Raw genomic sequence first — 13,617 nt, 5'->3', positions numbered from 1 at the left:
CCATGATCAGGCTAATGTTTTACTCCTCACGGTGTCAGTCTGTGTTTAAAAGCCACATCTCCGATGCCAAGCTCTTCCGCGGGCTGTGTCTGCTGTTCGTTGGTAATTAATTTGCATCTCAGGGGTTGTATATTAAAAGTCACACTCCTTACTAGTTTATTCTAGGGTTTCCCAAACTATTGAATGTCAACGAACCCCCTCCAAGCATGTGCAGTGGACCAGCAGACGCCCGTCTGATGGCGGCAGCTTGTTCTGTAGTTATGACTGGTTGTAGGGCTGTGTGCATGTGTCGAATTCATTTAAAAATAATATTCATGAAGTCACTAATACAGTGAATAAATTGGCTAAAGTTGTGCTAATCTTAAATTTTGTGCTCGTCTGCTGGTGTTGTCGTTATAGTGAAGGGGACTAGGCTGTTTGTTTTCATCCTCTGAGACTTCAGGGGGGGGTCATTTCCTACAGGCGCGAAAGTGCATGAGTGTAGTTCCTGGCTCGTGCGTCTCGCCGCGTGCTGTTAGTTTGACTTTTGCGGCGTCTGAGTGGCAGTTAGCAAGACGTCATTTTGGCTGTTCACGGGGCAGGAGCCTAAGCGCGTGAAGGAGAGGAGGAATATAATGTGTGTGTGTGTGTGTGTGTGTGTGTGTGTGTGTTGTGTGTGGTGTGTGTGTTTGTGTGTGTGGTGTGGGGTGGTGTGTGTGTGTGTGTGTCTGTGTCCTGGATGGTGGGCTGAGCTCGCGCTACACGCCAATCAAACAGAGGCAGGTGCGTGGTCCAGAGAGAGAGAGAGGGAAAGAGAGAGAGGGAAAGAGAGAGAGAGATAGAGAGAGGGAGAGAGAAGGGGGTGGGGTGGGGGAGGGAGGGGGGGGATTAGGACTGCGCGTGGTGAAAAGCGAATAAAGCCGGCGCGAGCGTCGCAGTTTACTCACATCTCACGAGCAGCTCACTCGACAGTTGAGGCGAAGGCGGGTACCGATTCCGTGGGTTTCCCGGATATAACTCAGTAAAGTCTGTTGGTTTGCTTGATAAAAATGAGTTTTTTAAAGCTGTGTAGGATACATCGATATATCTCGTGACGGGGATATTTTTTTGACAAAGTGACCGTTTGGGAGTAGGCTATTCTTGGGAGTCAGAGGTAAGGACTGCTCCGCTTCTCCTGTAAAGTTGGCTAAAATGTTGCTAAAAAAAAACGCACCGAAACTGTGTGGGACGAGAAAAAACAGCTTAAAAAATGATTGAAAGAACAAAATGCTTGAGTAGATTTGTGTGTGGATTTTCACATTCCGTTGCATTAACCATAGTTGAAAATGACCGTGGGCCAGTGACCGTGCTCTGTTATTATAATGAATGTTTTCTTATTGTTATCATCGCATTTATGTTAATAAATAAACCACCCTCTGCCTTTAATATTGTTCATGGATAGCTATCATGTCTAACTAGTGTGCTACTGTAATGAAGGCCTAACGGTACTTTGTAAGAAATCCAATTTGGGCATAACTGACAGCATGCAAATTTTAATATTTCAATAGCCAATATTGTCTGATTTGACGCCAAACTGTGGACTCTTGAGTTCGTGTGAATTGTTGCTTTATTGGTTCTTGCGTACAGCCAAACGGTTTGTCGTACGGCCCACACAGTTAGTTCACATTGCGCTGTAATAAATTGTTCCCATTCAAAACGACACCTGTTTAATATAGCCCAAACACTTTATAATTCTGGATTATATTTTGCTATTATAGAAATGTTTTCTAGAATGCAAAGTGCAAATAATTGGTCATAAATGTATTAGCAATGTATTTGTTAAAAGAAGCATTTTCTGAAATTATTGAAGAAAAAAAAAAACGAAAGCATTTTCAGTTTTTTTCTGTAGATTTTTGTGTTTTTAATTTTCTTTCTTTAATCACATCATAAATGTGATACACAAAAAAAATGTTTGTGTGTGCTGTAAGATAAGTATTTCTAAAAAATGAAATTCAGAAGTTGTCAACTGACATGTAATTCTAAAGCATATTTCCAACGTAGGCTATCCACCGCTAAGCAGACTTTTACTCTGAAGTTAAAAATTGTGCTTTGCATTCCCGCATTTACAGCAGGCTCTAATTTGTTCAAGTAAAAGCTTATAATTGTTTATGTCACACAGCACATGAAGATTTACAGCCTTCTCTTCACACTAAATTCCCTGCTATTTCAAATATATCTAAACAAATAGGAAGATTTTTAAAGATGAAGGAATATTAGGACTGAATGTGACACCAGATCAAAGGGCCACAGCCAACGTTGATTTAGGAAAATGAGGTTGACATAATAGTTCAACAATACTGTAGTCCGGTTGTGGTCTAAAAAAAATCCACCAAAACATGCCTTAACATTCTCTGTATATTTTCTGTGTATGTGTGTTTCTTTTTATCTAACACTGAGATTAACTATTTAGGATACACTATGTTCTAGATTTAAAGGATAATTATGTTTGATATGTATGTCAAAATGCAACATTTAAACATTTATTTGTGTTGATATGATAGTGTGAGAACATGGTACTTTTATTGTAACCGTTAGGCTAAACGGTTAGAAGAGTGTGTTATCCTCTTTCATAGATTGTTCACTGACCAACTACTGCTGAAAACAGACGCAGGCAGACTCATTACTTTAAAGCTATAAATGGAGAACTGTAAACATACAGAGGCTATACTTTGTGGGCAAATATATTTTATGAATGAAGACTTTTTTATGAATGCAGATGTACTTCATGAAAAATAACTGTTGCATTTGTATTTGCTGTCAAGCAAACACTTCCCTTAATATCACAGATAAATGTTAATTCAGTATCCCAATTCACTTTATAATTTATTTATTATTCAATCATTTATAATTTATAAGAATAGTTGTAGATGACAAATTATTTTTTATTATTTTTGAAGTGATGGTGAAGTATGATATTCAAAGAAATGACCCCGTTCCTATAGAAAAAAAAAGCAGTGTTTGTCTATATTATTGTGTAACAGATATGCATTCAATTCAATTTAAAATACAAATCAATATATTAACATGAACTTTTTTATTTTTTATTTTACAAATTCCACACATCAAAGTATTTCTGGGCACACCTACGCGTATATTATAAGTAATTAACTAGCTATTTCATATTTTGTGTATCACAGAAAGACAAGACAAGAGGAATTTTTGTGGTAAAAAAAAACACTTATTGGACTTTATTTCTTCCTTTCTTTTCATGCAGGTCTTTCTACAGTTTTCCTCCAAGTATGGACAAGACCATTCTTTCGAGCCCTAATGATATAATGACGAGCTCAACAGGCTCCTACCAGCAGGAACCCCTGACACCACCCAGACCTGCTCATCTCCACTCCTCGTCCTCTTCCTTATCCTCCACCTCTCCGTCCTCTTCCTCCTCACCCATGAAGCCAAACCAGGTCGGCCAGGTCATCCTATACGGTGTTCCCATTGTGTCACTGGTTATTGATCACAATGAGAGACTTTGCCTGGCACAGATATCCAACACGCTCCTCAAGAACTACAGTTATAATGAGATTCATAATCGTCGCGTGGCGCTGGGCATCACCTGTGTCCAGTGCACTCCGGTTCAGTTGGAGATTCTTCGCCGGGCCGGTGCCATGCCAATCTCGTCACGCCGTTGTGGCATGATCACCAAGCGCGAAGCCGAGCGCCTCTGCAAGTCCTTTCTGGGAGAGAACGCACCGCCGAAACTGCCCGACAACTTTGCCTTTGATGTGACACACGAGTGCGCCTGGGGTTGCCGTGGTAACTTCATCCCGGCACGCTACAACAGCTCCAGGGCCAAATGCATCAAGTGCTCCTTGTGCAACATGTACTTCTCCCCAAATAAGTTCATTTTCCATTCCCACCGCACACCAGACGCCAAGTACACCCAGCCTGACGCCGCCAACTTTAACTCCTGGCGACGACACCTCAAACTCTCTGACAAACACCCAGCTGATGAGATGGTCTTTGCATGGGAAGACGTCAAAGCTATGTTCAATGGAGGTAGCCGGAAGAGAGCGCTGCCCTCCTCAGCCCATTGTTCCTCCATTGGTTCTATGAAGACTCTCCCAGGTTCGGTAGTGCCTCACATGATGGGTGACTTGGGTGCTCAGAAAAGATCCCGCTTTGAAGACGAGGATGATCTGGATGGAGGCAGTCTATCTCCCCGTAAGACACCACGTAGCTACCCTGTCATCCCTGTCCCAAGCAAAGGCTTTGGCATGCTGCAGAAGTTCCCTCCCACATCGCTCTTTCCCTCGCCTTACCCCTTCCCAGCATTCGGCCTCTGTCAGCAGAAAAAAGATGACAGTGATGTTTCCGGTGGGCAGAAAGGAGCAGGGTTGTCAGGTCTTTTATGGCCGGGCCGCAAAGACACGTTTTATCCTCCTTTCTGCATGTTTTGGCCACCAAGAGCGGCAGGAGGAATCCCTGTCCCCACCTACCTCCAGCCTCAGCCCAGCGCCCTCTCCTCTCTGGCAGACAACCCTTCTCTCAGACAGGCCTTTTTGGATCTCTCAGAACCCAGCGAGTCTGTAGCTGTAACTGGCAATGAAAATAGTGTCAGCGGAACCATGGCCCCCGGCAGCGCAACAACCACACCCAGATCATCCGGGCTGTTTGAACCAGATTGCACCACAGTAACACCTGACCTTCGCCCTGTGACATCAGAGGGCTGGCTCAAACTCCTGGACACCCCGACCTTCCAAGCCAGGAAGCCGAGCTACGGCTCAGCCTTCCGACCTGTGATCAAGGATGCCGAAAACATGGCCAAGCTCCACAGCAACGGTGGAGCAGTCACTGGGGCAACAGATGAGGACTTTGGTGTTGTGGTCGCCCGGTCAGACCGCCAACAGCGGCTATCGCCCAGCAGCAGCTGTAGTTACGGGAGTGAAAGTGGAGGCGATGGAGAGGTGGAGGGAGTGGAGAGTGAGGAGGAGGGGGAGGTGGATGTGGAGTCGTCAAAGCAGGAGGACGAGGAGGAAGAGGGGACCTTCACAAACAGGCCGCCACAGACTCAAAGCAACCTGTACCTCCCTGCACTGAGCGACGCTCATGGAGAGGAGAGGGGGAAGGAGAGAGTGTATACCAGTACCTCCCCTCCCTCCTCCTCGGACCCCATCCAGCGGGAGTCCCCCAGCCTGCCTACCTCCCCTACTGCCAGCCTGCCTCTCTCCAGCTCCACCCCGCCTCACCGAGATGACCCAGCTTACAAAAACGTAAATATCCCCCCAGGCCACTTTAGCTAATTATTATTTAAATGGTGCTGCAGTCAGGCAGTGATATGATCTGCATAAGCAGATTGATAGGCTGGTTTCTCCCAGTAGAAATTGAAACAGTCACCCCACTCTGATCCTGGCTAATAGGCCCAGGTGTGGATTGTTTAATGGCCATTGTGTGTTTGTTCTCCCTCTGTTACCCCAACCTGTTAGGTCAACTCTAATCTTTAACCTGTCGACTTCCACATTAACCAGGCCTCTGAGGGAAAGAGAGGAGGAGGAGAGGGGCGTTATGAGGAGCATTTTAAACCAGAGCAGAGTTGAATCATCTATTGAGTAACATGCTGTAAATACAGTACATCTGACTGATATTAGAGACAGAGAGGAAAGAAAGGCTTTAACCATAAATGCTAAATTGGATCGTTGCAGGTGAATGTTAACATTGGCTGATAAAAGCTGAGTACCAACCAGGGAGATTTGCCCAGTAATGAGTTAAATCTTAGACAAAAAATATATATTGATTGATATTAATAATAATCATCACACCAAAGAGTCAAAATTAGAAAGCTTTCACTCAAGACTTATGTTCTGCTCTGTTGTAATTTAACCATACGATGCATAACAAGCATATGAAATTCTAACAGTCTATATATTTTTTTCAGGTTCACAAGAATAGAGACGAAGGACTACCTGTGTACGCAACCAAAGATAACTCCAGCATTTCTGGTGAGCACAGATATTTAAATCTTGTTTTTATTCACTCTGTTTTTTAACCCGTTTCTGTTCATATTTTCTGATGCACGGGTAAAAAAGTCCATAATGTTAGAATACACAATAAACACAAGATAAAATTTGTTCTTGGAAGCATAATTTTACATGATAATGTTGCCCACAAGTATAAGAAAAATATCAGTTGTGTGCAGTTCTTTTTTTCAACTGTAAAATACTGCTCTCTTAAAAGTTAAAAGACATCATACACGTTTAAGCATTTGCCAAACCAAAATGCAGTGTCTCTTTCATACAGTATATAATCTATAAAAAACACTTTGCTCACACTGCTGTTTGCATGGGTTGCTCGACACTACAACTTTCACCCTTTTTTGTGTTGGATTCATCAAACGTTTGAACAGGTTTTTACACTGTTTCATCAAATAGCATTACACAATCTATTTCAGCAAACTGTTACACACTATCTGTTCCATCAGACGTCGGAGTCGGTTGTATTATAACATCTTTGTTTCATTTAGTGTCTGAGTGAGTGGTTTTATAGTGCCTCTGTGTCCCTACGAGGCCCATATTCCTGTGACGTTTCATTTGCTCCTCTCATCTCCCACTCTGACCCTTTCGCTGAAGAAAATGTCTTGTGTGTGTTTTGTGGTGGTGTGCTCTCATGGCCCACATACACACAAAGGACACACACCATGCACACACTTAGTTATCTCCATGTGTCCGGATAACCAGCTCAACCAATGGGCCTTACTGAAACTCTCTTCCTGTCTTTCTCTGTCTCATTTTCTCTCAGATGAAAACAAAGAGCAGAATAGTTTCTTTGTACCAGGCAGTGAAACGTCAGCGCCCGACTACTGGAGGGAAAGCTCAGGTAGGAATTCTCACCTATGTGTTTTTGTTTTTGCAGAGCAGCTAGAAATGGTAAAGCTTCAATTAAAGAAGAAAATACAGAAGTATTTTCAGATGACATGTTAGGTACTCCTAAAAGTATAATTATTAGGATGGCAAGGTTCATTATAATTCAGGGTTTGACTTTACTCTACTGCAGTTTGAATCTCACATCGCAGAGCAACTCTGAGGTCTTTATGAAGCTTCAGATTGAATCGTGATCCAAGATTGACATCAGAAAATAAAAAAAAACTATGAATATTTTCAAGGGCATACTTGATACTATACAGTTAGCAATTTAGAACTACAGTCTCCAATAACTTATCTACAAAGCAGAAAAATAATTATTTGCAAAAAGAATCAATATTTATTGCTTTAGGTCAATTTGTGTTATATAATGGCATCAAAAGCAAAAGCCCTGTTTTAATTCAGCACACACCATGTAGATGAATATGCACCGTGTAAAAATGTCCATACATAAAACAAACAGTGCTGATTAAAAAACTCTGTCTTGTAAAAACATATGACTTCATGTACATAAGTTAAAAGTTTTACTTATTACATAAATTATACTCAAAATACAAATACAGCAGTGAGAGAGAAAGCTATTCAGTCTTCAGCTTCATCCACCTCAATCTCCTTCTCCTCTCAGACATGAGCTAGGGATTCATATAAATACTCAGAGATGAAACAGCAGTGGAAAGCTGCTTCTGCCGCCGCTCTGCCACGGCTCGTCTCTTTAGCGGCATTGTCGCCAGGGCTGTTGCTCTTAGGGGGGCCGTTATAGTTCAACAAGAAAACATCAGCTCAGAGATAAGCAGCCGCGCTGGCAATCTCCATCCTAGACCCATATCGCCGCCGACATAATTGCCTTTTTTCCCTTCTCAGCGCAAAAAGCCCTTTCCCGTTTGAAAAATATCACAGCTTATTGCCTTTTTATATCTGTCAGGAAGACATTAAAAGTGCTTTATGACATCTGTGCCAACATTTGTATCTACCCCGACCCCCACCCCCACTCCCTCGAACCCTACACACACATACACCGTAATGATCTCTGCACATAATGTATAATGTATTTCGAAAAATTACACGAAACAAATTAAATGAGACCACCTTTCCCCTGATTGCCAAATGTCTCCCTGGGCGGTGGGAAGCTCTACGTGATTAGAAGGCCTGATTCCTTCGAGTCCCACCACCCCCCCCTCCACTGTCTTTAAACTCTCCCTCTGTTTCTAGGGAGAAAAAATAATCTAATTTTCCATTTATGTAATGCAAACCGCCTTGGCTTTGACTATTCACGGTTAATTGACTGTCAAACGAGGTTGTTATCCTCGGGCTCTGTCTGCAAATTTGCTTGTCAAATGAGACAGAGAGAGGAGAGGAAAGGAGAGAGAGGAGAGGAGGAGAGAGAGGAGAGGAGAGCTCACTCTGCTCTAAATGAGAGAGAGAAGCATGGGGAGGCTTAAGGAGCCAGGATATGAAATGACTGGAGGGGAATATACATATCGAGTTTGCTGGATCGCTTCATTTAAGGTGCACAATGCCTCATTGTCACTATTCAGACACAAACATACACGCAGAACAATATAGAAACTTTCAAACTGGTACATTTTAAAACAGCATGTGATGAAGATGTTTGTTTAAAAAAAAAGGCAAATGGAGGATGGAGAGGTTTTAAAGCAACAAGTAGGTTGCTTCCAGCAGTAACAAAGAGTACACAAACAAAATATACATCATAATGAAGTGCTGCATAACTCTAAATATACGGTTTTCCATTATTTTATGGTTACTCTATCCTCATGTAGTTTTCATAGCCACTGGTATTGGTCAAAACAATTCCCCTGATAAAAAATAACAGTTTGGAAGCACAGCACCTACACTTCAGTTTCAAGAGCTACAAAATCGATTTCATTTCTGAACGCAAGTAGCGTCCTTTTGTTGTCTTAATAGAAAGCAATATGATCTGACAGCAAGAAGAGATTGAACATGTCAGGGAGAGGGAGTGCAGGAAAGGTCTCTACCTACGGTGCCGTCCAAATTGTTACCACTATCTTACACTGACACCTAGAGGCCAGTGAGTGAATTACAGTGCTATACTAAAGACTGGCGGGGCAGTTAGGGAGAGGTTGAGCAGGATGCAGAAGGATTTATTCTGAAAAAAGAAAGACTGATGGGAAATCCGTCCATGACATGATTATGAATATGTGACTGAGATATGGTCTGATGTTGTGGTAGAATAGGAGTGGAACTGTCGATGCCAAATACAACTTATATACTGTAACCATGTCTAAAAATAAATATGGCAAGTAAAATTAAGTCTTCTCGTGCTTTCAGGTGATCGAAGCCAAGGTGCTGCCTCTCCGGTGCCGCTAAAGAAGGACGTTGAAAACATGGAGAAAGGTAAAGATTGTTAATTTGAGGCACACAGCTTGTTGCTCTTGGGGGAAATTGTTGGGTCATTGTAAATTGTACTGTGTGATCTAGAGCTATCGGTAAAGTGTGCTGCGATAACTCCTGATATGATTTGACTTTATAAATTATATTCAATTGAATTGATTTGAAGGTAAAGATCCCCACTTTTCTGGTCAATATAAATATAAATAGAGGATCTGAAAATAAATATTTTAAGAAATGATTTCTAATAGACAATTCCCTTTTCTCTTTGAATCTCTCCTACATGTATTTCTCCTCCTGCCTGCTCCTGCAGAGGAGCTCCAGAAGGTTCTGCTGGAGCAGATTGACTTCAGGAGGAGACTGGAGCAAGAGTTTCACGCTCTGAAGGGCACTTCACCATTTCCTGTCTTCCGTAAGTCTTTTTTTATACTTAACTTGCTTTTCTTTTTCATACTCTGAAGGGCAACTTCTCCTTCTCTGAAGTTCTTTGCCATTTTCTCTCCCCCCCCTTACTTTTCTCTTCCCCCTGCTTGACTCCTTCATCAGCTGTATTATTAAAACTGTACTTGATCAGTTACTCAAATGATAATACTGCTCAGTCTAATCATAGATTCTTGCGCTAATTTCAGATAATTTCCAAGACCAGATGAAACGAGAGCTCGCCTACAGAGAAGAGATGGTCCAACAGTTACAGATGGTAAGACTACTAATGATACAATCAGTGCTGAACACTGATGGATAAATAAATATTGTTGCTATGCCTTTAAAAGGCATATAAAACACCCTTTTATAGATTCATGAATTTAAAAAGGCCTCACTGTTTGCTTTGAAAACCAATCTTTATAATGATTTTCAGATATAATTAAGACTACTTATAAAGCACAGTAAAATATATTTACACAGTTTGAAAAGGAAAAGACAAAATCAAATAAGCATTAAAAGACGTGACAAAAACAGCCCAATTAAAGCTTCAACTACGGTAGACTGCATATATACATTTGAAAGCCTAACCCATGTCTTAAACTAAAACAGAAATGAATTGAAGAATAAATAAAGGCCCCAGGACTCAACCAGACACTTCTCCTATTGCTTATTTGTCCGTCAAACGACAGAGCCAATCATCCAGTTTGTCTTTCATGGGTGAGAAGTTCCTCTGCAGCCGTCTGAGTGTTTCCGTCCACATCAATCACCGGAGCAGCTGGCAGACAGGCTGACAGACGGTGTTTGTCGTTGCTTTCTGACACATGCAACAACTGTACACGCTTGTGTGCACGTGATCGCAAATCCCGCACGTCCACCGGAACACACAAAAGAGCACGCTGCATTCAGTGTAACCACGTAGGCAGACGTCTGAACAGGCACACAAGCTCATTTATAAGCATAAAGAAAAAACACATTCAAAATTGACTAATGTGTCTAGAACCAGCAGATGGATCTGTCTGAGAGTAATGACACATTAATTTCACCCAGACATTCATATGTCAAGAAAATTTTAGATTTATGTTGCTGCGTTATATTTTCAAATTTTGATTGAATTTGAATATTACGCCCAAACTTTACACCTCCTGCCCACATTTTTTTTATTTACCCTTTAAGTTTAACGGAATATTAATATTATTTACAGTAACTTCTTTCTTTTCACAAATTGGCAAATGTGTTTATTTTTTAACAAAATGTTGTTATTAACTCTCACATGTTGCATTGTTTTAAAACTAAAAAGCCATTTTTTAATGGAATCTCATTTGTCTGTTTCTTTCAGATTCCCTACGCAAACATCCTCAGAAAAGAGAAGATCAGCTCCCATCTCAACAAGTAGCGATAAGGTGACTGTTTTTCAATTATTTGATAATGCAGCATATTAATAGAACAATATCAACATAGTAGATCTCAGATGAAGATATAAACATTTAATTATTTACAGCACAAAGCAGTGAGATTAGGTTCAGCAAAGTTTAATTGTCTTTGAAATGGTTCTAATAGTTTATTTAGCCTGGATTTGAGAGTTTGCAGCCTGACCAGGCTGTAATCATGCAGCAGTTTCACTTAACTGTTTTTATTTGAATTAATGGAAAATATTGAAATTCAATTACTTTTCGTGTTTAAGTTGCTTGACAGTGTAGGCCATCCTGGTCCAGCAAACGTCAGCCATCTGATAGCTACAGTGTAAAGCATGTTCAATTTCCGTTCACAGTGGCACACTAACTAACCCCTAACACCCGCCTCTGGCCCCATTGTAACAGACTGTAAGTGTACCTACAAGTCCTTGAAAAACACTCAACCAGGACATGACCCTAATGTTGGGAATTTTTTATTTTCTTCACAGACTGACTCAAGCAAATCCCATGTAAGAGGAAGAAGCTGCCTGGATTTCTGTAAATTTCCCAAGAAGAAAAGAAAAACAGTCACATGAAAACCGACCGAGAGATATAGGAGAGAGGAGAGAGACACCAACACAAAGAAATATGACACTATAGTATATAAATATATTTCTTATGTTTTCCTTGGACAGTGTTTTATTTCTGATGGTGTACTACAACCTCTGTTAATAGCCCTGCACTTAAACTCTGTCTTAGAAAAACACGTTTGGACCAGTTTGTACTGCTGTGGGGTGGCCCATTGGTAACAGTTTCATCCCAGTGTCCTTTTCCCTGGGTCCACTTCATTCCCCAAACCGTCTGAACTGAAATGGGCTCAAACTGACAATATCAGGGAACCAGAACGTCCCCTGGTTTTTCCTCATTGCTGCACTGGCAGTCAGACTCAAAGCTTTACCCAACCAGGACCAAAGCAACTACAACCTTGCTCGTCTTTCGTGAATTTTAGGGCTGTTATAGACCACCAGGAAGGCAGTTGGAGACTCTGAAATGTTACAAACTCTTTAAAGATGAAGATTAAGAGTCAAAGATACAGTAAGAATGGCTGTTATTGTCCATGACTCTGACTGCTGCTGGCCCAACTGTACATACACCAGACTGTGGATGAGGATGGACTTCACACTACGATTCTTGCTGTTGTTGTTATTATTGATGTTGCCGTGGTATCAGCAAATGGGGACTCTAAAGAGAAACAAACATTCCAAGCTTTATCTATCGTCAACATTTGATCCTAAAGGGATTCTCCTCATTGTGTCCAGTTGTGTTTAATGACCAAATCAAATCATTATTTCCACTGATTATCAACATGGTCAATCATCACTGAAGAGATTGGATGTTGGTGGTGATGCATCATGTCAAGTCTGTTAGATGACCCAAACTTGAATATGCCAGATGAAGAACAAAATAAAGAGGGGGGGGGGGAGATGAATGAAGTATTGGTGTTTTGGGGTTTAAACCTAAAGATGCAATGAGACCATTGTTAATAGAGGGTGGTATTGCAAAAAGGGTTCACGCTTTAAGTAAACTGTACACTGGCATTGGCAGAACAGTTTGTACTCATTGTTTTAGTATTTGGGAGTGTATAAAAATAATTAAGTATTATGTTCAATGCAGATTTTGCTGCACTGATTAAACATATTTCGCCTTTTATTCATACAGGAAGAGTTACATCAAAACAACATCCTGTGTCACATCTACAATATAAAGTTAAGAAGCAGTGTGCTGCTGTTAACTATATCAAACATCTGGAGAATTCATTGCTCAAAGGCACCCTGGAAGTATTGTTTACCCTTCACCCAAATGTTCTAAGCATCAACCCACAGGCTCCCTTCAGCCAGAGGGGAAGGTCATGTTGCCATCATCTGCTAAATGTGTGGGGCGGGATCAGATGAGGAAGCGACATTTAAAGGCCAATTCTGTTTACTTGTTTGCCAACCAAACGAGTGTCCAGGCAACGAGGAGCACAAGACTGAAGTTTGTCAGAGTTGTATATCTACCTGTAAATTATTTTTGCCTGACTGTATAAAATGTCCTAGTGAGAATATGAACCTCACAGTCAGTCTACCTATGTGTGTTTGTTCGTTTATTTATTTGAGTACCAGGGCCTGAGACCCTGATTGTGAAAATATTATTTATTATAATGTTAAAGAAAAAGAAAGCAACATGATGATAATGGTAATGATGGTGCAGTCAAGTGTATGCCAGAGAGAATAAAAATTAGAACTCACCCATCTTGTTCATAAAATGAAAGGAATGAATGGAAAACGTTGTCATTGACTGAGAGCAATGTTATCATTATAAACTGTTAATGCAGATGTAATTAAATATGTTCTAGTAGTTTCTCTACCACTTATGTGTAAATTAAAAGTCTATATAACCAGATTTGATGATTAGGCCTATTTGCTGTTCATGGAGTTGCAATCCTTTTTGCTTTATGCTATTAAGTCTGATTAGAAGGTGACATCTTAACAACTTAAGAAAATAAATATGATATAAGATAC

At 40.9% G+C, this 13,617-nt stretch overlaps 1 protein-coding gene across 1 annotated transcript; it reads left to right on the top strand.

Annotated features, from left to right (window-relative positions):
* Nucleotides 1-889: 889 nt before the first annotated feature.
* On the top strand, nt 890-13,493 carry skor2 (SKI family transcriptional corepressor 2). Its single transcript, XM_032540061.1, has 9 exons — nt 890-1,132; nt 3,233-5,231; nt 5,894-5,957; nt 6,754-6,831; nt 9,183-9,248; nt 9,556-9,654; nt 9,872-9,939; nt 11,002-11,065; nt 11,566-13,493. The coding sequence occupies exons 2-8, from the start codon at nt 3,258-3,260 to the stop codon at nt 11,056-11,058; spliced, it is 2,406 nt and encodes an 801-aa protein (XP_032395952.1). The 5' UTR covers nt 890-1,132; nt 3,233-3,257; the 3' UTR covers nt 11,059-11,065; nt 11,566-13,493.
* The last annotated feature ends 124 nt before the right edge of the window (nt 13,494-13,617 follow it).

This window comes from Etheostoma spectabile, chromosome 16 (genome assembly GCF_008692095.1).
Source record: "Etheostoma spectabile isolate EspeVRDwgs_2016 chromosome 16, UIUC_Espe_1.0, whole genome shotgun sequence".
NCBI lineage: Eukaryota > Metazoa > Chordata > Actinopteri > Perciformes > Percidae > Etheostoma > Etheostoma spectabile.
The sequence above is the reverse complement of the archived record's forward strand: the minus strand, read 5'-3'. Positions and strand labels throughout refer to the sequence as shown.

Coding starts and splice junctions, on each gene's coding strand:
- skor2 (XM_032540061.1), top strand. CDS start 3,258: ATGGACAAGACCATTCTTTCGAGCCCTAATGATATAATGACGAGCTCA. Junction 6,832..9,182: donor CTACTGGAGGGAAAGCTCAG/GTAGGAATTCTC, acceptor TCGTGCTTTCAG/GTGATCGAAGCCAAGGTGCT. Junction 9,940..11,001: donor TGGTCCAACAGTTACAGATG/GTAAGACTACTA, acceptor TGTTTCTTTCAG/ATTCCCTACGCAAACATCCT.